This window comes from Colias croceus, chromosome 15, assembly GCF_905220415.1.
Source record: "Colias croceus chromosome 15, ilColCroc2.1".
In the NCBI taxonomy this organism is placed as follows: domain Eukaryota; kingdom Metazoa; phylum Arthropoda; class Insecta; order Lepidoptera; family Pieridae; genus Colias; species Colias croceus.
In genome coordinates this window covers 225,400-251,452 of record NC_059551.1, presented here as the reverse complement: position 1 = coordinate 251,452, position 26,053 = coordinate 225,400, and the positions used below count along the sequence as shown (strand labels likewise).

At 36.3% G+C, this 26,053-nt stretch overlaps 2 protein-coding genes across 6 annotated transcripts in view; both read right to left on the bottom strand.

Moving 5' to 3' along the window:
* LOC123697670 (THAP domain-containing protein 11-like) overlaps positions 1-26,053 on the bottom strand; it is a 75,918-nt gene that overhangs the window by 21,119 nt on the left and 28,746 nt on the right. The window lies entirely within an intron of this gene.
* Positions 612-24,819, bottom strand: LOC123697668. 5 transcript variants are annotated; one of them, XM_045644169.1, is made up of 6 exons: positions 24,246-24,819; positions 23,786-23,972; positions 13,800-13,873; positions 10,080-10,137; positions 1,588-1,641; positions 612-1,509 (listed from the first exon to the last, which is right to left on the bottom strand). In XM_045644169.1, the coding sequence occupies exons 1-6, from the start codon at positions 24,794-24,796 to the stop codon at positions 1,117-1,119; spliced, it is 1,317 nt and encodes a 438-aa protein (XP_045500125.1). In that variant the 5' UTR covers positions 24,797-24,819; the 3' UTR covers positions 612-1,116. The 5 variants fall into 5 exon arrangements, with proteins under 5 accessions (XP_045500125.1, XP_045500130.1, XP_045500129.1 ...); XM_045644174.1 differs by lacking the exons at positions 23,786-23,972; positions 24,246-24,819 and adding exons at positions 21,051-21,099; positions 22,697-22,716; XM_045644173.1 differs by lacking the exons at positions 23,786-23,972; positions 24,246-24,819 and adding exons at positions 21,051-21,099; positions 21,679-21,825.

Genomic DNA, 26,053 nt, shown 5'->3' with positions numbered 1-26,053 from the left:
CTACCCCTACACCAATACAAATCCCTTCTGTCGGTACACAAGTACCCAGCCCACTTCCCCACCTATACTCCCACGCGCAATTGGCGCCTCCTTCCCCACCTTCTCGTGTCGCTTCGTCCCAGTCCCCCTCCGTCCCCGGTCATGTTTCAACTCATGGCCGGGCTCGTAAAAGAAAGAGGTCGATTGATTCGTGCGACGCGGAATCAAAGTCTAAAAAATAAAAAAAAAAAAAAAAAAAAAAAAAAAAAAAAAAAAAAAAAAAAAGGGCTTTCACGCCCTCCCAAATTCCCGCCCGTGTTGACGGGCGGCGCTGCATACCCGCTGCAGGGGGCTTCCCGCCCCGGACAGCGTTCCCCACGCGGCCTCCTCACGGAGGCCGCGTGTGCGAAGATCCCGATTGATTAAAATCAGTCGGCAGCGAGCCTTTTCAGAGAGAGGACATGTTGCTCGGCGCTCTCCTGTGGACCTATGCTGTCCATAGTAAAAGGATAGCGCAAGCCGCGATCTATCGTAATAGATCGCGGAGATTTTGACTTGCGTTAAATTGAATAAGCCCTCTTAAGTCCTCTTTATTTTATTGTAATCAGTCAGTTAAAATGATAATGAAATGAAAAGAAATAAAGAATATTACAACATCAGAAATCAATTGAAACACCTAGAGTATAGCATCATAGTTTAACATATATATGCTATAATAATAATTATAACACATTGCAAATTATTAAAAAAATGAGACGTTTCTTACATTCTAAGTCGATATAAAAGGTTATCCCGAAAATTTCGAAATGAAAAAAATCTGGCAAAACAATCAATAATCAAGTAGGTAACTAGGTAGTACAATTTATACATAAAATAATATTTTAAAAATATTTTGACAAAAGGAACTTGGCAAATCACATAGCGTCCATTCCGGTGAAAATTATTTTGGTAGTTATACAGCCGTATAACCCTCCATAGACGAAATATGTCGCATTTAATGAAAAATTAAATAAAGTCCACTTATAAGCTATAGTTCCTTCCACATTGTCCGGGAATGCAGTAGAACCTGGAATTCCCTCATTACACAAAAACACTTTCCACTAAAATTCAGACTTGAACCGTCAAATGTTATGCGTTTTAATTGTTCATATTTTGAACCACGTCCACTGTTATGCTGGTCCCTTCTCGTATTTGGTTGAGAAGCGCCTCAGAGCACAACTTCTGTATGTTCAACTGGCAGAGCGTCCTGGTTTCATACGTCATCTTCTGCAGTTGGAACCCTATGTACTTCCCGAAGACGAGACATTCATCGTTGTCATTGTTATTAAGTATGATTTCTTTTAATTCGTCAATCTTTGCGTTTAGATCATCGATTTGGGTCTTCTGCCGCTTGGCAGGAGGTTCTGCTGCAGAAGTACTGGGTGCCGTGATCTCGTGATCACTGAAACAGATTTCGGTTTTTATCTCATCCGGTCCGGAGCCGGTGGACGCAGCATCATCACTTTCTACTTCAATCTTCACTTGGGTCAACTGGAAACATAAAGCATTGTTAATTTTGCTCACATGATGATGAATGTTTGTTGCTCTTTCAAATTACATTGTTCTTACCGTTTCTTCATCAGTTTGTTGTTGGCTGGTTGGCTGGTTGCTTGTTGAGGATGCCTGGAAAAAATAATAATGGTTAGTAGAAATACTATTTGACAAAATATTTATGAGATTTGGTTTAATGGGTACATTAAAAAAAAACTACTAATAGGTATATTTAAAATATTTAATGGGTATATTTAAAAAAACTATTTTCATAAAGATTATATTATATAGAGTGACTGAAGTCCCGTGTCCCCTAGTGGGGTAAGGGGCAGATGCATTATTCATACATCTGTTTCACTGATCGATTTCCTTTAGGGACAAGAAGGTGATCAGCCTTCTTTGTCCTGCCAGACCGAGACAATTTTTTTTCTTCGTCTCTCCAGAGTTTCGATAAACCTTTGTACACAGTATTTACATCTTTTTATTTGTAAATCTGGCAGACGCAGGATAAGGAATTATATATGTACATTGATATAATGGAGGCTATCATTAGAATAAAACAAGATATTTATTATAATATAATAATAATATTGCGAATAAAAAGGGTTATTTAAAGAAAATAAAACGCGCGAAAAATTGTTGGTGCGGAATTGTCGCGACTCCGACTCGCACATGACCGACTTATTTATTTATTGCCAGATCATTCACAGCATTCGAACAGTAAAATTCTTGGATTCAGGGTGAACTGCTCAAAGTTGACTGTTTTCTCCTCTTTTAGCTGAAATTCGACTGCGAATTTATCCTGCAAATTAAACAAAACCAGTGAGAACCTGATAAAAAAAGAGCGTGTGTGCCGAGAACACGTGTCAGAAGTGAAACTTCTTTGAAAATATTCAAAAATCGTAGCCTTACTCCATGACGTGACGGTATTGCCATGACACGACCATGAAATTTTACTCTCAAGTCTCAACGCGCCAAAGTTTCAATTAAAAATAATATCCGAGGTGTCACATCGTCACATGTGTGATGTGGCACACCCGAATCGATTGAAACGATAATCAAATAAATGAACAATATTTAAGAATTAAATGATACATGAAATAAGTGAAGGAATGATAATAAAACCAAGTTATGGATATAAACATTTTGTTTTATTTTTAATTATTATTTAAAATATAAACTTAATAATAAATTTGGTTTATGGTAACTGAAATAAAACACATATATTTATGAATCATTCGTAATTTTCTTGAAAAAACTGATAAAATATACCTATTAAATAATTTAATGATATCATTTGAATTCACTACATTATTTTTTCAAAAAGAGTGCACGTCATACACAATTTTCCGTGCCTGTCTTATCACAACAGTTTTTCTTCTAGGAATATTCACTGTTTAAAATCACAAACAGGCAATAACTAAAGCTCAAACTTAACAAAAAATACATGTGGCACTCGGGGACTGCCGCGGTAAAGCTATTGCATAGTATGCCTTCAAGCCACACCTCCGTGCCCGTCGGAGTGGGGAGCGTGAGGTTTTTTGTTACGGAATTTCTCGATTCGGTCCCCGCGCTCAAGGCCCGCGATAGAAGCTATGCAATAGCTTAAAAAAGACAAACATAATGCTACAGCAATACAAACAAATAATAAATAATAATTATTTACAAAACTTAACAAAAACTAACAGCTTTAACCACAGAACATATAAATTATAAAGAGAGGTTCTCTGATCGTCGTCATTATTCGCCAATTCGATAAGATCGCGCTTACGTGTTTTCGTATCAATTATATCAGTGTGCGTTACCCAGGCAAAATGTTTTGCTTTAGAGAGATGAGACTTAAACAAATAATTAGTGTATCATGAGGAGCAATTTGTTTACTAATAGCAAAATTTGTTTGAATTGTAGTTTTTAAGTTATTTAAGAAAAACAAATTTTGCTGGAGTAACGTTTGAAACGTTACCCAGGCAAAATCGTCTTTCAAAAATTAGTTTCAGCACGGAACCAAATACATGAATAGATAGCTTTTGTTGCGTAGTAAATGTTTATAAATAGCAAAATTTGTGTGTGGTATAGTTCTTTAGTTATTTAAGATTTTGCTGCGGTAACGTTTTGGGATTTCCCAGATCTCGAAAACGGCTCAACGCAGAAGTTTGAAAAAAATACCAATAAAAGACCTCAATTTGTTTAAATTTGTTTAATCATTAGTTTTTGATTTGGTTGACGTAAACCAATGTAATTAAATGGTTTCAAAAATCAGAAGAAGCGGGTTTACATGTATAAATAAAATTTCGCCCAAATGCAAATTTGTGATACATTGAAACCCAGCTCGGCTCTCTCAACAGATTTTAATTGCTACCAAACCAGTCCATTGCGGAAAAAATAAATGTCTTGAGTATTTAGTTATGTATTAATAATTGAACAAACGTGCTACTCACGAGAAACTGTATTTTTACGATTTTTTCATGTGGTATTGCATCGTCTAATAAATATTTCTTCCCAGACGCTTTTATATCATAATCATTTTCAGTGAAATGTGCAGAGCATATAGTACTATATTTAGTTGGAATCCAGTCAACTCTGCCTGTTGCAGCGATCCACTTTGCTCGTATAAATGAATCTTTCGGGAAACTGAAATTCATTAAATTCTATTAGAATAAAACAAACAAACAAAAATCCTTTATTGTGCTCCACAGATAAAAGTACAATAAAATATGAAAATGTGAAATCCTAAAATTTCACAGATACGTGGTATTTAATATTTTAACCTAGAAACCCTGGTGTAAAGTGTCGCTTCACTACCAATTTGAGCAACCGTGTAATCAACGCCAATTTGCGTACAGCGACATCTATCAAGCTATTTAACAATTGTACAATATGTATATAGTATATACATATGTACATATTATTATAGTTACACCTTTTTCCCTTACGGGGAAGGCAGAGCGTCAAAAGCCTAGAAAACGACGTCGAAAAAAATAAATATTCTAAAAATAATATAAACAGAAACAAACTTGTAACAAAAATATTTTGCCCCAAACTTAACTGAAACGAATAATTTAACAGTGTTACGACGTGTAAAATGCGTCAATGTTCTTTTAAACTATATTTCAATGCATAAAATATTAAATTTATCTGGCCACAATTACATTATATAAGGATATTGTTTTTATTAACCGACTTCAAAAAAAAAAGGAGGAGGTTATCAATTCGGCCGGTATATTTTTTTTATGTATGTACACCGATTACTCCGAGGTTTCTGAACCGATTTACGTGATTCTTTTTTTGTTCGACGCGGGATGGTGTCGAATTGGTCCCATAAATTTATTATATATATTATATTATATATTATTATAATTTTATTCGGATAGGCCCAGTAGTTTTTATTTTATGAGCATTTTTGTCTGTAGGTATTTGTAAATTTTGCAAGTGCAAGTTTGAAGTCGGTTGTTTTTAACGCAGTTATCACTTGTCTTAAATAACTTCGAAAAAATCTATCGATATCATCTTTTACTACGCCCAGCACTAGAGCTAATACCGCGTTGCTACGCACTACATTACGCGTTCTAATTGACGTGTTGAAAATGACGAGCGAATACAGCCCGCAATGTATATTTTTGGGTAATGAATTGTTTGAAGGACATTTTGAAAGACTTATACTAAAATATCGTTGTTTTTTTACTTACCGATGAAAAGAAATGCTTCCTTTATTTAAGTTAAGCACTTGGCTTCTTGCACGGCAAGTAACTACCGCACATGAAGGCATTTTCTCATAATTTTGTCGCAGCGTTCGCAGTATGTACTTCTCTCCGTTGCAGATAGCGAGTGACTAAACAGCGCGATCGCGTAGATGTAAGCAGTGCTCATATCCTTGGCGCGTCTGCCCCGCCTACAATGCCTTTCTAACCTCTCTTTATATTATGTTCTGTGGCTTTAACAATACAACCTAGATCGCTGCTCACTGGAAGTGCGCGGGGCGAAGTATCGGTGCGGGGGACTGGAGAGCCCCCCATTCCTCAGGCACTCCCGCGATACCTTATTTTTGACTTCTGTAGTAACGGTCAGCGCAGAACGCTAGACTTTCGTTCCGCTACTTATACTCGCGTGCGCGCGCTCTGTAACTTGCTAATACATACTCTAAGGTCTGCCCGCTCTAAGAGCGCTACGCACTATAGCAAGTGTCGTGAGGACTTTTTGTGACGCTCGCCTAGCCCCATAGAGATCTAGAGAGATACCAATCGCTTGCGCTGAGTACGAAACCTGTGTGCCTAATTAGTATGGGAAATCGAACAGCGCCCCTAGCGGACGTATGGGGAAGCTTTGATTCCCCATACAAAGGAGAATGGCGAAACTGGGCCTAACTGTTACAGAAATCATAATATATTTAAAATTCATTATGTTATTTTTAGTAATTCTTGGTAAAATATTTACTTCTGATTCTATGGGAAAACAAATCTTTGAAAAAAAAGATAATACGTGTTCACTACCGGCATTGTTATTTAGATTTCTATGACTACCGGTCTTATCAAGCAGAGATTGTCAGTGTTGTCAGGAGTAAAAAAGTCGAATATATCGATTAATACGAATGAATGTCTATATTTTATTTTTAATTTTATTGAATTCAAATGCTTTATAAATCAGAAGCAAAACTTAACTTATTTTTAACACATATCTTAATTTATTTAGATCATTCTATAAAATATAAACATGTTTTACTTAATCAATAATAATTTTAACATTTTTATTTAGGTAGCTGGCCATTAATAAAATGTCAAATTATTAATCATAATTGTGTCAGTTATGAGTGATTTGTTTATGTTTGTTGTTTGACATTTGAGTGAAGTTTTAGGCCCTTCTCCCATTACGATACGCATAGGCGATTCAAGTATCCTGCAAGTCTCGGAGACTAGTCGCCGCGGAGTACACTACACTACGCTACTGGTATCCTACACGTCCGCGACTAGTATAAGCACTACTCACCGTGTCGCGGTCGGTCGCTTTTGCATCGCGTCTCGACTCTCGCGCGTATCTCTTCGTTAGAAAGATAAAAATATCTAATCATCATGTTGTAGTTCTCGTTCGGCTACAAAAACTCTACAATTTATGTTTCTTTCAATATATGGATGAATCCAGTACTTCTTACTCTTACGTTGGCGTCTTCTATTTCTATAAAAAAGAAAAACTGCAAGAGCTTCTTCGTCACTGGAATTGCTGATTGCTCGACATAACGACGTAACTGTTGCAATAAATACCTAAATGAATTATTATTATTATAACGTCGGTCCACAAAAACGAGGCACAGTAATGATGAATTTAGTCATTTTTCAGTCGCATAATATGCGAGCATCGGGTAGCCAGCAAATATCTAAGTACCTAGTATTCTACGCGAATATCGTATTCTAGAAGTATCGTACCTAATGGCAGAAGGGCCTTAGTAACGTTATATTCAAAATTGATCTTAATCAATATCGCAATATCTCTGCTATCCCATAGAAAAGATCTTTAATTATTATATTCATAGAGTCTGTATATTTTTATCTATTTAATCACCCATAAATCATCAGTGTAACGATCAGGCCCAGAGTCCTATGGGAGTTTGCCATTCTCCTTTCGCTGTGACGCAGACGCGATAGTAACGTTTCGTACTCGATGAAAACTCGCACTAGGCACACTGGTGTCTCATTAAAAATTTACGCACACAACAGTAAACAAAATAAAAACAATACTCCGCGTTGTGTGCGTGTCATCACATAAAAATTTGAGAGCGACTTCTCGTTCGCACTTTTATAATCCATGTAATACAATCAGATAATAATAGTAGACGGCAATTACATTATGATATACATATACAAAATATGTATATGTATATATAATAAAAAAAAATACAAGAGGTTTGTTAAAAACATACCTAGTTTAACTTTTTTTGATGTGTCATATTGTTTGGAACAAAGAATAATAGGCTTTTTTATTTAAATCTATTTATTTTAAAATAAGTAAACATTAGTGGATAATTATACAGGGTGTTAGGAAAAGTACCTTTTTCCTTTAAACCATGTGTGTGCTATATAAGGTGTACCAAAGTAGGTATGATATGCATATTTATTTATTTTTTAAAGAATATAAAAAAAAGAAAATATGTTATTAACACAAAATAAATATCTCATTAGCAATATATGTATGTATATTTCGAGTATTTAAATCGTTTGGATACTTACTGCAAATACAACCCGCAATCTTAATGTCGGAACGGCCCATTCATGCAGTCTTCGACTGGTCCTGTCGGGCTTAAAACATTTCTCTTCAAAATGAGCCGAACATATCGTACTCCGCTCTAGCGGCCACCAATTTGGTCCTCTGTTTGTGCTATCAATCCATTTTTCTTTTATCGCAGGGTCTCGAGGAAATCTGAAAGTAGGTTATAAATAAATAATAAACGCGTTATAAATAAATAATAAATTAGATGCTTTTAAAAAGGCAGGTAACAAAATGTATTTTTCTTATAAATAGCAACAATTTTGTCTCGATACAGACTTTTTTGCGGGCAATTAGTTATGGTATCATTACCACCTAGTAGTCCGGGTGCACTTTTTTATTTAATCAAAATTGGACCACTATTTTAAAAGAAATAAATATTAAAAATCTTATATTTGTTTAGTAAAAATAAAAAATAAAAATTTTCAGTATGTTACGTTTTAGGTCTACTGTATCCTTTCGAGGTTACACTTTGCCTTGGGACACCTGTATGAATATTATATATGTATAAAAAAAATCTGTATCTTATCGACATGGACACACTCGAGGCGCATCCTCAACTATAGTCCTTTTCACCTAAGATGATTCCTGTGACATATCGATTGTTGACACGTGTAGAGATTGCCTTTACTGAAATCGTATCAATTGTTTCCGATAATCGATACAATTATAAATGGAAATGAAATCGATTTGAATAAAGGACCAAAATTAGTTACTTCGGCATATCGCCAACAATTAACTAAGAAATCTTAGCAAACAACAGCGACAAAAAGTGAACATTAACAATTAGTAATAATAACAGAATACCACGTAAAGTATCAGTATAAAAATGCAACTTGTACTTACAAAGCTGACGGACTCGTACAGACGATTGACGCGATTGACAATCGAGCACAAGATGGGCGTCGATTAGGTAGTATATGATTTTTCAACTCTATAATTTTTCAACGTCCCATTTCATGTACACGAATTTCGTAGACCGTATTATTTTTTTTATTATTCGTTATATTAAACTAAACAATACGATGTTTCATTTTTATATTTTTGGTAGGTAATAATGCCGCCTTTAAATAAAAATATTATGCATTAAAATTATTTTTGCTTTTTAAACATAAAAAAACGTAAGGCGCGCCGCACACCAGGCATACATTTGTATCTCGATAATTGTGGCGCCACATTTGAAACGCGACACATTTATCGCCCCCATATATTTGTACGCGAGCACGCACACCGAGGAAACATTTGTAGCGGGCGCACTTTGTGGCGAGACGTTGTCCGCGCTACACGAATTCAAGATGGAACACGTTCGTTATTTGTGGCGCCACACCAAGAAATCGTCGTCATCAGACGATGATGTCGACATTCTCAAAGCGGTGCCACGCTACAACTGTGCTTCCGATGTGTGCATATACAATACATTTGTAGCAAGCTGAATTGTAGTGCATTGATTGTGGCGACGTAAATGTTCGATGCATGTAGCATGTGGCGCTGATGTGCGGCGCGTCTAACGAACGTGTTCCATCTTGAATTCGTGTACAACGTACAACGTCGCGGACAACGTCTCGCTACAAAGTGCGCCCGCTACAAATGTTTCCTCGGTGTGCGTGCTCGCGTACAAATAATATATGGGGGCGATAAATGTGTCGCGTTTCAAATGTGGCGCCACAATTATCGAGATACAAATGTATGTCTGGTGTGCGGCGCGCCTAATTCGGAACACAATGACGTGTCACAGGAATTACATAGGTGAAAAGGACTAACGACCGCTAGCAGCGGCCGTACTACACGATCGAACGTATTTTTGTTAGCTTTAGTATATTCATTATACACTGCGGTATTCGAACTCCGCGTTTGAATAGAGTCACGTACAGAAGAAGCATTGTAAACTATTTACATAAATTATTGTGACTGTGGTTCTGTCACATAAAATAAAAGATCAGAAACCAATAAATCACTCTACGTAATATTGTTTATGAAATTTTAGTAAGAAAATCGTATAATTTTCAGTACTTACCGATGGTATGTGATTCCATTTGACTTAAAGTTGCTGGTTGCACTTCGGTTTTTACAAACTTTAACGGAACAACACGGCATTGTCAATAACCGGCCGACGCGACGGTCGAACGTCAACTGAATTGAATGCAACAAACAGTACTGATGAGCATGTGTTCTTTTTTTGGGCATATTAGGCTCCGCCCCCTAACCATATCTATCTCCCTTTAGTTTCTGTGATCTGTGCCAAGCCCCCAGGCAACGTAACGCGCGATAAGGAAATTCTTTCCAATAAATAACAATGAATTAACTTTGATTAAACTTACAATTATTGGAATTCCATACTTCTTATCGTGATCTAACGAGATACCCAAGCTGCTTTTTCTGTTAACAGAAAAAATAAGACATGAGTCATATTTATGTATAATACAACGAAATACAAGAAAAAAATACTTAATTAATTCTAATTTATTTTCCTATTGCTAATAATAATTTTAAAATTCCTAATTTACTAATCAATAATCATCAATTAATTAAGAGGCCGTATCGATTTTAGAGTGATTTTGACTTGTTTCTGTAATTCTTTAGGAACTCGTTTAAAAAAAAACTAAATTAGTAACAATGTGTTATAATATCTTAAAGATTTATTTAATATCTAAAATAAGTTCGAGACAATTTATTGATTTTCAGTGTCCAGTTTGTATAGATAATAACCTGATGATGCGTGTTTCAATTCTTTCGATGCGGGACGTTCGTGTCTTTGCAGTTTACACGGAATTTAAAAGAAGTTTTCTTATAAAATAAAAATATACGACAATAAAGACTCTGAGACATCCCAAAATGTGGTCGAGGAATTTTAAGTACTTTTAATCAAAAATTCAAAGAAAATATACGTTAAAATAGCCTTACTATGCTAAAATTTTATGCGTATATGGCGTCGAATTTCCAGTAACAACAGAGTTAAGAGCGGGCATTCTAAAATAATTTTTACGCAAGCTCCGCCCCATGCACCCCGATTATAATATTGTTACACAATATTTATTTATAATAATTAAATCGTCTCAAAATAATGAAATCGGTTCATGGTTGCAGGTGAATGCAATATTATTAGCAGTAGTTTTGATAAAGAACGTTTTCACTAAAATCTTTATCAGATCATCATAGAGGTATCTGAATGTTGGTATGTATGTCCACGATTGTGGTCATTGTTGCGTATTTGCGGTAAAGGTACTTGATGTTTAGACCGAAACAGAACGAAAACATTTTCGAGGAATTTACTGGCTCCATTGAAAACAGGACCGTATTACCATAGTCTAAAGTACCATACCGTACAGTACCGAGTCCGGTTCCTAGTTTCTGAAACCCGGTTCCAGATCGAGCTCAGAACCGGGTAAACCGGTTCTACCCGGTTCTTTTATAATAACTCGGAAAAAAATACGAAATAAAACAAAAATAACTAAAAGTACCTTTACCTTATGTGCCTTTTATTTTATGCGGCTTGTGTTTTATTTTATTAAATTAAAAAAATAATAATAATAATACTTCAAGGCGTAGGGATGTGACGACCCCATCGCCCCCGGTTGGCATATCTACAATAGATATCCCAACCGTGCAGTCAGTCACCCCGCAGGGCACCTTGTGGCGAGGTGTCGGGGAGTAGCGACCCCGCGGGAACCGAGCGCTCCCGGGGAAGTCCCTGTCCTCACCTCTGGGCTGTCCCGGTGACAGTTCGGAGTGAACAATGACGAGGTTCAGGATCCCCTACCTCTGGCTTGCCTTTGTTGGCCGTCCAGAGTGGAGCCGCTAGAGCTATATGCTCGGGGGTGGAAGTGTCTAATGGCGTAATAGCGGGGAAACCCGCTCCAGGCCCGCGGGCCCGCGATGGTGAAACCAGTGCCGCACCTCTCTACACCCCTAGCCGTTCAGCTGATGTTGCCCCCTTGTTGCCATTATCGGTAACCTTTTTGGGAGCCCATCGACCGAACTGGCGAGTCACCGTCTGCCATAATTTTCAATTTTTAATATTGAAAAGGCAGACGTCCATAGTCCCCATAGACCCAATATACCAGTCCATCTAACACCCCCTTCCATAACCCAGTTTTATTCATTTCCATTTTTCTGCAATAGTCCTACATTGGCCGCGGACTGCCCAAGGCTGTATCTCTATAGTGCAGCCATGGGCAGGCTGCGGCTGGTGTCCCACAACACATTAAATTATCTAAAGGGCCTCTGCGTGTTGGACATGTGTCCCCACGTAATCCTTCCAAAGGACCGGGTATCATCCTTACGGCGATACCCGTGTATTATGGAGAGAGACATAATACTTCCCTTTATTTATCAGTTTTATAAAATCTACATTATTACATTATTTGAAACAAACTCAGCTCAGTAACTACTAAAACATAAATCAGATCATTTTCGTTGCCTCATTTTTTCTTGGTAATACAAACGTAGGAAACTTAAAGGATCTAAGGTTAGACAACCAATCAGAGCCACGCTTTAGGCGTGGCGCTAAAATTCGCGATGCACGCGAGTCCGACGTTGCCAGATAGAAATAAAATAATTCAGAAAAATATAAATGATAAGTACTTTACATTTTAATATTTTGGTCGGAACGGGGAGATTCGGGTTTCATATTATTTAGACCCGTTTCTCAAGATCATCAAAAAACTCGGGTGCATACTGCATAGTCTAAAGTATAAAATTGTATGAATATTGACATGACTGTGTCATACAATTTTAAACTTTAGATCAGACGTTTCGTCGAAATAATATTTAAGTACCTACATAATAAAACTTACTGCTTTGCTTCTCTCATGATTCTTGCAATATTTTTCAAAAGTTCTACTCTCTTTCGCTTCTGAACATATCTTTTATTATGTTTGTTTCCCATTGTATAGAGTTCTAATATGAATTTTATTAAAATAACTACAAAGTAAGAAACCTAATGGACGCGGCCGCGTGCGATACAGACCCTCTCACGATGGCGTACAGCGCGGCACTGAGACCGGTTAGACCGCTACGATGCTAGACGCTAACAAAGCCGTAATATAGTTGAATATCGCGTGCGCTCTTTGATCTGTTAGAGCTTGAAACTGAATCTCGTAAGTCTCAATTCTTATTTCGTTTATAACTAAAGTAGTAATTGAACTAGAGAAAAAATATCTTGGGATTGGATAGTAAACTATATTTTCTTACAGTTAACATTTATTTTAGACATAAAGTCCAAGTAAATCTTTAAAAAAATGTAATAATCCTTAAAAAAGGGCATAATTTTTGAATAAAAATGAATCCAGCGAAAATGTTACAATTACGTAACTGTCTTGTACATGGAAAAAAAATGACCCAATAAATCATATACTAAGGTCCATTTTGGTTGTATGTGTGACTGTTTCAGAATATTAATGCAAAATCACATAAAATTTAGTGAGCCTTCTCTTAAAAAAAAAATAAAAAATACACATTATTAAGGACGCGTTTACGAATTGACGCGCATCAATCACAGTATTACAATATTATTAGGAAATATGGTAATACTGTGCATCAATTTTAGGTATTGAGTCACAGACTGAGACACAGACACAGCGAAATGCGAGAAGCGGCGAAATTATGAGTAAACTGACACGACTTGATAATTGAGTTTATTTTTATTTCCATGTTTTTTTTATGATTTGTTTTTAAAACGTTTGTAACGTTGAATGGTCACAAAATTAGATACCATTTACGTTATTTCATTGGACAGTGATTGATTGGTAAGCAAGTACTTGCCAAAGCGTACTACGAAGACTGCTACTGGAACTATTATACGAGTAGAGCTAGGTGTGCCGAGTTTGGGCACGTTTTGTTAGTATATAATTTTGTTGGGTTTTTTGTTTGGGTTTTCAAAAACTAGAAAGAAAATACGTTTATTCGGCACATACATATTGTACTACTGATAGGACTGTAAATACTTTTTAGGTTCCAATATACTGAAACATCATTCATCATCAAAAAATGTTCACAATTATGAATGTATTTTTAATAATCATATAAGTACAAGTACTAACCGATTTCTCTCCTCTAAGTTACGTCTACAAGCGTGAATTTTCTTACGTGAGCTTTTCCCGAACGGCCTTGGCATCTAAAACAAAAATTGTGTTATAAGAGCTATAGACTATACACAATTACACACTCTTATCAGCTAACTTTACTCGTTTATAAGTTCCAGTAGTAGTCTTCAACGTAAACATTTAGGTCACGCCATCAAGTTCGGAGGTAAGGTCTCAAACTCTCAACATAACTAACAAAACGAGCCCAAACTCGGCACACCTAGCTCTAATCGTCTATTAATCCCAGTAGCAGTCTTCGTAGTACACCTGCAGGTCACTCCATCAAGTCCGGAGGTAAGGTCTCAAACTCTCAACATAAGTAACTAACAAAACGAGCCCAAACTCGGCACACCTAGCTCTAATCGTCTATTAATCCCAGTAGCAGTCTTCGTAGTACACCTGCAGGTCACTCCATCAAGTCCGGATGTAAGGTCTCAACATAACTAACAAAACGAGCCCAAACTCGGCACACCTAGCTCTAATCGTCTATTAGGGTACGCGCAGACAGAGAGCGTTCTGCGTTCCGCGTTCTGCGTTCTGCGTTCCGCGTTCTCTGTAATGTGAAGGATCTATAGCGCCGGCGCACACAGAACGCAGTTAGACCGCGGCGGTTATTCGGAACGCTTGCGTTCTCGCGTTCTCTGTACAGAATTACAAAGAACTCGCGTTCTCGCTATGGCTGGTCCGTCTTCTCCAACTGGTATCTTGTTTTTCTATTTCAGATTTTACATAGTCATGTAACTCATTGAAGCTATTTATTGACATTCGAAAATAAATATAAAATCTCTCTTCATCTTGAAGCAGCTCAGGGATAAGAATACTAAATTCTCCCATATCATCTCGTTTCGTGTTGATAGGGTGTACCCAACATTTTCTACTTTTTTTGACTCCTCTAGACTCCACAAAAGCAAGGCTTCATCTTCGGAAGATGATTTCTAGAGATATGTTTCACGTGCGGAGAGTCGCGAAATAGAACGCAAATGTCTTGAACGTGCTCCTGTGTGCGCTAGAACGCAGAACGCAGAACTGACGAACGCAGAACGCAGAACGCGGAACGCAGAACGCTCTCTGTCTGCGCGTAGCCTTAATCCCCGTAGCAGTCTTCGAAGTACATGTCAGGTATCTCCATCAAGTCAGAAACTAAATATGAAATTTATAATCCCATAAGTAAAATAAAACTATAAATAAAATCTTACCTTGGTGTGCCTTGGTTGTCGGTGCAGAATGCGTGAAGTATCAAGTTTATTAGTTCAAATATTTTGTTAATTCGTACAGCGCAGCGATGTTTTCGTAAACGAGGAGTTGCTTACAAGCGTCACAGTGTCCACTCACAACGGCCGCGGCGGCCGAGCGCAGACTAAACTCTAAAACCCTTATTTCAATGCAATAAGTATCACGTGTTACAGCTAAATGTGTGAAAAAATAAGATTTGTTTTAAATTTTTTTATTTCATTAAATAAAAGAAAAATAAATTTATTATATTAAATAAAAGAAAAATGTTCCTTTATTCAGCATGATATTGTCAATTTTGTGTGAAGAGGTAATGGAAATTATTTTTTACAATATTAATAACCTAAATGTTCGACTAAAAAATTGCTACCATTTTAAGGTTAATGAGTAATCTATCTATGGTAATTATTAGTTAAATTTAGTTTTGTTTTATTTTGCCGCAAAATGCATCAAAAAACTGCTTATTTTTATCAGATTCGTAAACGTGTCCTTAAATTTTTATTTATATTTACTACAATAATACAATTCATTATAAATTAAATTAAACTTTAATCGAAATTATAATCTCTTTAGAGATTTACCGCGCGCCAACGCCGTCGACATATAACAAAGATTCGATAATAATGATAAACAATAATACATATTAGTTATTACATCAATACAATCGTGGGTAGAAATAAAATAATCTACATCTTATCGCAACTGCGGCCTGCACTCTGTTCCCCACTCTCCTCTGTCCCACAGGGTGTTGATTTTCGCTTACAGAATTAATTATTTGATAAATTGAATGACATTTTTTACACAATTATATTTCAGTAGATAATGTATGGGTGTATTTTATGTATATATACACATATACAAACACAAATTATGGCGTTAGTCTAAGATGAGTATACATAATTTTTAGTCATGTCCGTACTTATGAATATTTATAAATAATAATTAATTGTTCATAGTAGTTTTTTAGTTTTATTTTAATATTTTATATATATTTATAAATGATAGATTTATGCTTAAAAATTTGTAAAAAAAATACATATTGTATGTTTTATGAAAGTAATGCAATAATTTAAAGTTCTCTAGAATTTTCGATTAAATAGTGAGCGCAAACGCTTTTACGGCAGACCGAGCTCCGCGCTTTAGGGAGTAGGACGTGTTGAGCTTCTCCGTCAGACATAAAATTACTAAAGTATGTTTTTCGCGCTCGTAGTAGTCAGGAAGCCCACGATACTAGATTGGAATTGGTGGAATAGACGATAACGAGATAATAAGGTCCTACAATGTTTCCACTTTAAGCGCTGCAGCCTTTGCTACTCGACTACACGATGATCTTGTTAAAACGTTAAAATACCTACTTTCGTCCAGCGCAATTTTGTATACGTGTTACAGTCAAAACCCTGAACCAGTCAATATCCTTATTGACGGTTATTAAGGTTATTGACTAAGGGCGTCGGTTAATATCCTTGTTGACTGGTTTTATCTGATAAAATCAGTAAATAAGGATATTGACCGGCACCCTTAGTCAATAAGCTTATTAACTGATTTAAAGAGCAGACATTCAGTCACCTATATAGGTTTGAATAGATTTTAACACTTAAATCTTTCTGTAATGGGCAAGTAAAACAATTGTTATTATAAAAGCTGTCATTACAAGTTTTAAAGCACCTGTGTTCAGGGATATCAATACCTATTTAATTTTACACTTTTAGAACAAATGCAGCAGTATGAGTTTCGAAATATAATAATACTTTTTTAGATTTCAGTCCAACTATGCAAGCAGCGCCAGATGCTGAGCTAAAACCACTTTTGTAAGACCGTTTAGCCCAATATCCATCTGCAACCACTGTTATTAGAGGAACGCAATCTTTATCTACATTACCATTCAAAATTGCTAGCCTTTTTCTTCCTCGCTTGCTGCGATCTTTTCATCTAGGGCACACTGTTCAATTGTCGGTGCCAGATTTTGTTCATTGTTTTGGTAGGTTGGATAACTCATATTTGGCATATTAATAGCACCACATACGTCGCTTAGTAGCCATTTCCGGAACATATAATTCCTTGTACAATAGCATCATTTACAGATAGTTTCAGTTTTGGGTCTTCACTATAAACAACTTCATTTTGTTTGCACATTTTACATTAAAATATATATTTGCTAATAAAACCATGTCGATGTTCTCTAATGAACTTAAAATCAGCAAACGTGCAGTCCGTGTATTCATGCCTGATATTTGATATCTGAGTAAACAAATATATCCACGATCCTGCGCCTTGTAGTTGTCCATCCTGAACGACTTCATCGCAATTATTATCACAATCAAAAGCATCAGCTCAATTGTTAGAAATCAGAAAGTGTAGACTCTGATGATGAGCTAGCTATCATTGTATTCAAGTGCTTCTCGACTATTCTTCACGCATTTGTGTAGCCGTACATTTATTTTCATCACTGTAGAAGTAAAAGAAACAGCTTATTAAACCCCTCCTCCACCCTTGTATTGTAACTGTCGCAACGTTTTACAAAACCACAGTACTCCTATATTACATTACGTAGGTATTACTTGAACTCACTCAGTAGTCACAAAAAGCAACGAAAAATACCAACCTGGACCTGGAGATTGAACGAGGTGCGATTTGGATTTTACGCTTTCTAGAAAAATTATGTTTTTTTTTCGTTTAGCGGATAAATATAAACGCTTTTTATTTCCTTTTCTTTTACCCATCGTTGGTTCAACGAATTAAATTATCTGGAACAACAATATTTGATACATTACTTTATTATAGGTAGGTACCTACTTTTTACTATCTTAAAGTTTTTTGATATCTGCAATAGTTACGGAACAATCGCTTGTGCACACTTAACGATTACACCCTGTATAGGACATACCCTTAGATATAACTGTAATATGTTGATTAAAAATAGTAAAAAAAAATTAAAAATTTACTCACCATTGACCTCCTTCATACGGCAATCTCACAAAATCCAAAGCACAATCTAAGTATATACAAAATCCAGTAAAACTAAAGAAACAAGTTCAACCAAACGCTGCGCCCCGCCGATATCTACTTGCCGACTGCATTCAGCGCGGCGGCGCAGCGCACGCCTTCGCCGCCGCCGCCCACGCACACATACAAAGTTTCACTCACACAACGATAGCGCGGTTGTTCGGGTACAGCGCGACAGCAATAGATAATAGGAAAACCTAATTTTGAATTCCCTCACTTGTTTTGTTGGCCCTTAAGAGCCCGTACATGAAATTACGCAGGACGAAAGTAGGTATTTTTGTGTTTGAACGAGTCATCGTGCAGTCGAGTAGCGAAGACGGGTCTGAAGCGCCGGACGGTAGACGGTAGTTTTTTGTGGCAATTGAATAAATAAGTTTTTAAATATTGCGTAATAGCATTTTTTTGGAAATTTAAGATAAGATAAGAAAATTACAAGAAATAAAATTAAAAGTGAAAATAGTAAGACAAAAATAAAGTACATAATTTGCGTCAATTTTCCGTCGTTCTAAATTTTTCACCCATGAACCAGTATTTTTTTTTTTCGCTTAATAGCGCCGTATTTGTATTTATTACCCATGGTTGAATCTGTAATGTAATAAGTCGTTCAAAAATTAGTTTTATGAAAGACGGAACATAACGGAAAATCTGTCCTATTTCTTACGTTTTGAAAGATTCATATCTTTTTTAATAAATAAGATATGACAAAAAGGAAAACGTAGGAACATAGCTAAAGTTACCATAGAATAATAGTAAAAAATATATTGCTCTAGTCCTAGTGGCACAATCCAGGGAGTAAACAGGGGACTACGTTTATATGAAACAAAAGGCTTTTTTGCTCTTAATACCAAAATGAAAATATGTACTTACATAGTCTCATTCCTTTTTTTAATTGCAACCTTTGTAGACGTTTTTTGTTTATATCCAAACCGCATAACACGGGGCATCTAATAAATAATGAAACAGTCAGATCAATGTAGTACACAATACAATTGTGAACATCACGAAATAATATAAAAGTTTCGGGGCTTCAGTTCAACTTCAAAGTCCGTTTTTTAACATAACTAGCTGATTCGACAGACGATGTCCAGTCTTAGTTATAAATATGAACGATCAAACGCGTAAAACGCGTAAAATTATTAAGTTTTCTAAAGTGTTCATATTTTTAAAGGCAATTTTCGTAAGACTTTAAACTCTTAAATACGCAGAGTATTAATATCAACCATAAACAAAATATGATGCCCGTGTTAAAAACCGGCTGGTTCGCCGACTTTGTCGTTATACTCATGCTGTAGCTATATTTCGTTCTCGTGCCGCTCTTGTTCTTACAATCTGCCGCAAACGTACATCAGGCTGTTCTTGAGATGCATGTGCACGTTCCTCTGCTGTCTTTGAGCTGCAATTCTTGCTGCGATCTGGTCTGCCGACTGATAAGCTCTTTCAATACGTTTGCGTTTTGCCTCTCTGCTCATCGCGTTGTTAAGGTTAGATTAATTCTAATTATTGAAAAATTGCCTTTTTCCCGCCACGGCAGCGTGAACGGTTGAGCCGTTTTCGATAATTCTTATTTTGATGTGTTCGTTATTGTCAGGAGAAGGATGTCTCAAGAAATGCCTGCCTAAAAATTAGGAAAATACGAAAACTACGGCTAGGTATTAATTTCACAGGTTTGACAATTTGCGCAGACAGGAAAACGTCTGTCGGGTCAGCTAGTTTGCAATAAAATAATATTGCGACTATAAACTGAGATGTAAACTATCCTATCTTTCAAGTGAGATCAAACCGCACACTGGGTGTAAATCAAATTTAAAATCGGTTCAGCAGTTTAAGAATCCATCGCGGACAAACAACGTCACACGCAATTTTTATATATAAAGATTTACATTACACATAATAAAGTATGAGACTTGTACTTACTTTTATTTCTGTTCGAAAAAGTATCAATTACTTTTAATCTCGAAACGACGACCCATCTCATATACCCGAACACTATACAATCTTTGTCTATTTCGTATTTATTTTTTGGAAAAAAAACGATAAAACCGTCCTTCCGCGAGCGCTTTTGAGCGCGGAATGATGAACCCCGCCCCGCCCCCGTCTCCAACCGTGAGCGCGAAAATATCATATAAGAAGTATTTTTAATTTAGGTTTTAATTGAAATAAAACATTAATTTCGATAAAAATAAATAGCTGAATGTCTAAAGGACTACATATTCTGCAATGTACTATAACTAAGAATAAAAAATACGCTGTAAATTTTCCAACACAGGTACCGACCTGTTCAAACTACTTTTCTGGTGTTGTTGAATATTTTTTATAATGTGGGGAAAAAAGTATTTGAGGAAAATTTTGCGTGATTTATTATTATAATTACGATTTAACACCAAAACTAAGTAAGTACCTACTACCTAGTGCCTACTAGATTTGTGGCTAATATTTTTCATAACAATCATAATGCTATAAGTAATATCGGCAGTTGTCCATTACTAAATAAAACTTTATAATTTAAAAAATATACAAGTACCAACTTACTCCTATAATAATTACTCTTCTTTAAAAAATACACATAGGTACTAAAATCTATAGATTATAGAAATTGTACCTATTAAAAAATTGATGTGAACGTTAAAATTGCACGGCATCTAATTTAATTATTTTTTTATTTATCACAGTTTATTATCGATTTCAACCGGAGCGTCCGGTAACCTAATTACCTAACCTGGATACACAAGGACAAAACACCATTCCCTAAATCAAAAACTCAAAAACTACTAAACCGATTTTGATGCCTACCTACATAACACTCATACACACTAACAAAAGAGGGAGGTACCCAACATCGCAATTTACCGATAAATCACTTTGTAGCTACTCCCCGGCCATAATAGGCTGCGATCTTTACAAAATATTACTTAGGTACCTTTAGTATTATTTTAATGCATTACATTTACAGCCTAGATAAGGGGTGTAGGTACTTACGTAGGTATGTGAAGTAATTTCCGTGTTGATATTTTCGACTTTCTTTTTCCTGTAAATATATTGATATGAAAACCTTCATAAAGGTAATTTTAAAAAAATTGCTACGCGTGCGCGATAAGTTGAGACCTGTCAAACAGCTGTCATTCTATACAACCGCGGCCGCGGCATCAACGGGGGTGCGCGCGGGTAGCGGCCTGCGAGGTCAAAACCTGTGGTCAAGACTCAACTTATCGCGCACGAGATCCAAGCAAACTTGAACTGTTGACTGTTGTATGGAGAAAGCAATTTCCTTTAATAATTAGCGCGCTCCTACTGCCCGTTCGATATGAATTGTAATTTGTACAATATATTCGTCGTTTTAGGCTGGTTGCAGAGCTTGACCGACCGTCAGTGCGTACGTCAGTCGCGCTTGTCATATGTATGGAAATTCATAAAACCTTTCATAGCTAGACCGATCATACGCACGCGTATTGTCATGCGCATTAGTGTCATAGTCATACAATTGTTGATGCGTACCTATCGTCAGGACCGACGGTACGCACTGACGGTCGGTCAAGCTCTGCAACCAGCCTTAGAAATAACAAACATAAATATATATGCGGGATATTTATCCCTAAAATGCTCTTACCTTCTAACATCGTTCATATGCTTGGCGTTTGATTTATAAGAACGTTTTTTAGTCCTCTTGACTGGTTTTATTTTATTTCCCATACTTAATATTTACAAAAAATCACAAAATTACAAATAATTTATCAGTTTTAAAGAAAGTAAAATGGATTCTACAACAAAAACAAACAAACAAGCGACACGTCCGTCTAGCAACAGGCCTCGGCCGCAACTGTCGAGTGTCGGTGCACAGGCGTACACGCACACATACATAGTTTTTTTAGTAATAAGAATTTGGGATTTATACGATTTCTATTGATTGGACTAAAAAATAAAACACTATTATTCTAGTATGTTGCTTGTAGAATTATTTGCCGAAAAAACAGAATGATTGCATGTAGTTAAGTATGGTTTTTAAGCATCAAAAAAATTTTTTAGAGGTACCTTTGTGATTTTTTTTCTATCGAGTAAAATAATAATCATATACTTTAAAGCATTATAAAAATCGCGTTTAGCTCTTCTAGTCCCCTTAAAACTAAAATTATACATCGGTGAGAGCTAAATGAGGATAAAATATTACTAATACGTTCATTAACCAATCAAAATTGAATTAATAAACAAGAATTAATATTATGAAAATAGGTACTGCTGATTTATGTAGATTATGACTTATGACATAAGTTACTACAACAATTCGATAACAAAATCCTTCCAGCGGTCTGGGACGGACGGCCGTAGTAACTTTTTAAAAATCTCTTGTAGGTATAGTTTGCCAAAAATACTTTTTTATTTTTTACCTACATCAGTACATACACTCGAAAACATAGTTAACCGTCCTTTCGCAGTCGTGTAAAATTGTGTCTTTTGCTAAACTCTGTATGTCAATACATACATACAAACTTATGCATATTTACTACTTAGGAATGTATCAACGCCGTAGCACTCCTCCTTTTTTTGAAGTGGGATAAAAGCATAATATACAAAGAGGTATGATTATAACAATGCACATGATCCACATGACCTAATAATGCTTAACTTACTTCATTAGTATACTTCTGTTTGGCAAGAGTATCCATAATGTCTTGCATGATGTGGAACCACTTGAGCGACGACTTATACAGCGAGCAGCCCTCCGTCTTGAGTTTGTTTATTTTTTTCTTCTCCAAGTAATACGTGGAGCGCAAACTGCGTATCTTATTCTTTATCTCGTTCCCACCGAACCCCTGAATCGCCATTTCATCTTGGATCTCTTGTAGCGCCCTGTCCCTGTTGTTTTTGTTCTTGTATTCCGGCAGCTTGACGTTCCAGAGGCATTCGTGTTTCTTGTAGAGAGAGACGAACTGGCACGTCTTGTCGTCGGTCCATTTCTCCGGCCTGTTCATGCTCGTGTGCGTGCACTCGCGCAAGCAACTCGCGCCCGACTGTCAGCATGCAAATGCATGCGCGGCGTCCGGCGCGCGACGCTCAGCTTGCGCATGCCACACGAGTGTTAATCCATACCGAACACGTGATAATATACAGTCTACATTGCTATTTAAGTATTTATTGCTCACCGTGACACTTCAATATGTACTTTTAATAATTGTACTTTTCACACAAGGTAACCAGTTATGGTTTTATAAAGGAATAATAAAACATGAGGAAATATAGTTTATTATGCTTGTCACAACATAATACTAAATACTAAAATTGCTACTACCATGGACAAAGGTCCATGTTTACTACGTAAAATTTATAGATAAAATTGCAGTAATTGTAACGTACAGAACAGTAAAAAACTAAAAACAAATGAAATGAATGTATGAAAACCACTGCCGTCAAACCTACATTAAACCTATAGCTAAACAGTACAACACAACTATTATTAAAAAAAAGTAATAAGATTATAGTCAATTGTAATAACGTCATTGATCGCGATGAGTCAGACCATAGTCATAGGCTAGTGAGTCATAGATAAGCACTGTCAAGCGACACTGTAAATATTCTGCCTATTTGAAAATTTTAATAATTATTGTAAGTCAGTAATATTTATCTTAAAATATTTTTTTTTTTCTAAAATAAATTTATGAAACTAATAGAATGTTATATTTTGTTTTGCAAAACCGTGCAATTATATTACTTTTACTCACATCAATACAAGGAACAGCAGATTTCTTCAGATAACGCCTTCCCTCTTTTGTGGTATATATATCCTCTTCGCGAAAATGCAATGAACATACGTGAGAATAATGGGATGGTAACCAGTTCTTTTCACTGCGATTAATTTGGACAAATTTTATCCATTTTCCCCTTTCTTCACGGTCCGGACGTGGAAATCTTGAATAAAAAATATGTTACCAATTATCTTTGAATTGATACATAGCTAATAATTATATTATCTACCTATAAACTCAGTAGCTTATACTGTCTATCAATTACTTAGCTAACCTAACTACTTGCCTGTAAAGTCGGTTTACTGACGATAGTTGAACGTGACAACGTTTTAAGAAAATACTGATGGAATGGTAGCAATTTTCAAAAGAAAATTTTAATTTCATCTGTTTAATAGATTTGTATGTATATAGAGAAAGAGGTAATTGGAAATCCAACCTTTGTCCTGAACGAGATGAGGATGTAGTTGTCGCTTCTAGAGAACCACTGGCAATAACCAAGTTAGCAGCTTGGCGTAATCTGTTGTTTCGATCTCTTCGATTACGTGCTTCTCTTGCAGCTGCTCTCTGTGCAGCAGTTTTGGATGCAGCAATCCGCTGTCTGTACTCACGTTGTATTTGTGCCCTTGTTTTTGGAGCAGCAGTTGTTGGTTTTGCAAATAGCGTCGCAGAGGTAGATGCAACAGCTTCTTGAATCTCCATGGGAACAGGAATTGCAGGAAAGAGTGGCTCATTTGTGAGATTGACACGCTCATCAGGTTGATCTGCAGTGGTAGTAGATTGTTGTTGCGCGTGTTGTCGTTCACTTCTAGTTTGGACATTGTTCGACTCTTCCCCTGAACGAGATGGAGATGTAGTTGTCGTTTCAAGAGAATTACTGGCAATAGCCACTTGGCTACAGCTACTAACTTTAGCAGCTTGGCGTAATCTGTTTTTGCGTTGTCTTTCGTTTTTCAATTTTCTCGCAGCAGCCGCCTGAGCAGGAGTCATAGATGCTTTGATACGCTGTCTGTACTCACGTTGTTTTTGGGCTTTCGTTTTTCTAGCAGTGATTATTGGCTGCGCGAATGGCGTTGCTAAAGTAGATGCTACAGCATCTTGAACCTCCGTGGGTTCACTCATCGAAGGTAGTGGCTTATTCATGACATCCTCTGGTTCGTCAGGCTTTTTTTTCATGGTGGGATTGTAAGCGGTTCTGCAAAATAAATCGTCGTTCGAAACAATTTAAAATTTTTTTCATAAAATTCTTCAATCAGAAAATCATATTAAATTAAAAAAAAAATACTTACAGCAAAATACTTGAATAAAATTTATTGTTTAAATTTCTACTCAATTGTTAAAATTTAAATTTTGATTTTTTTACTTTTACTTAGTTAGTTACTTCATTATTTTTGCAAAGGAGGACGCGTCAAATTGGGCCTGAAACTTGAGTTAAAACCAATTCACACGAAATATTGTTTTTGTGATAGATAATTACACATACCCTTAGATCGTTAAGTAACACATACCTAACGAAAAAAATAAAATAAAAAATAAATCAACCGGGTTCTTATACAGTCAAGGCAAAAAGTTTTATTTATTTGGCTATTATTTTGCGCACAATAACGGTGTTTTTAATTCGAGTGACATAAATATAAACCTAAATGTCACTGGAGTGACTGAGTTTAACCCAAGAAGCTTATACCTATAATATCTAACTAGCTGGTGCGTTGTGCGCGGGCTGCAAGCAGCCCGCGAGCCCCTTTTGCCCCTGGGTTGAAGCAATAGGGCAGTCATTTGAAAATATATTCGAATTTTCTGTCTATTTGTTACATCTGCTAACAGCGATTCTAAAGTCAGTCGGTAATGCTTATAAATTCCCTATTCAAGTATTTTCCACTTCGGGAGGCTGTCCACCTTCGAGGGAGCGTAGTGCGCGCGCAAGCATCCCAGGGCAGAAATCTTCAGTCATTTGAAAATGCGTTAAATTCCCCGTCAATTTGCTTTTATCTGCTAACAGCGATTCCACAGCAATCGGAAGTGCTTATAAATTTCAAATTCAAATATTTTCTATTCCGGGGGGCGGTTCACCTTCGAGGGTACGTGGTGCGCGAGCTGCAAGCAGCTCGCGGCTCATCCCAGGGCAGAAATCTTCAGTCATTTGAAAAAGCATTCGAATTTCCTTTCCATTTGTAACATCTCCTAACAGCGATTCTACAGTCAGTCGGTAATGCTTATAAATTCCCCATTCATATATTTTCTATTCCG

Coding starts and splice junctions, on each gene's coding strand:
- LOC123697668 (XM_045644169.1), bottom strand. CDS start 24,796: ATGACTCCTGCTCAGGCGGCTGCTGCGAGAAAATTGAAAAACGAAAGA. Junction 13,874..23,785: donor CTGCTGTTCCTTGTATTGAT/GTGAGTAAAAGT, acceptor TTTTTGTTTTAG/ATGCCAAGGCCGTTCGGGAA. Junction 10,138..13,799: donor AACTTAGAGGAGAGAAATCG/GTTAGTACTTGT, acceptor TTCTGTTAACAG/AAAAAGCAGCTTGGGTATCT.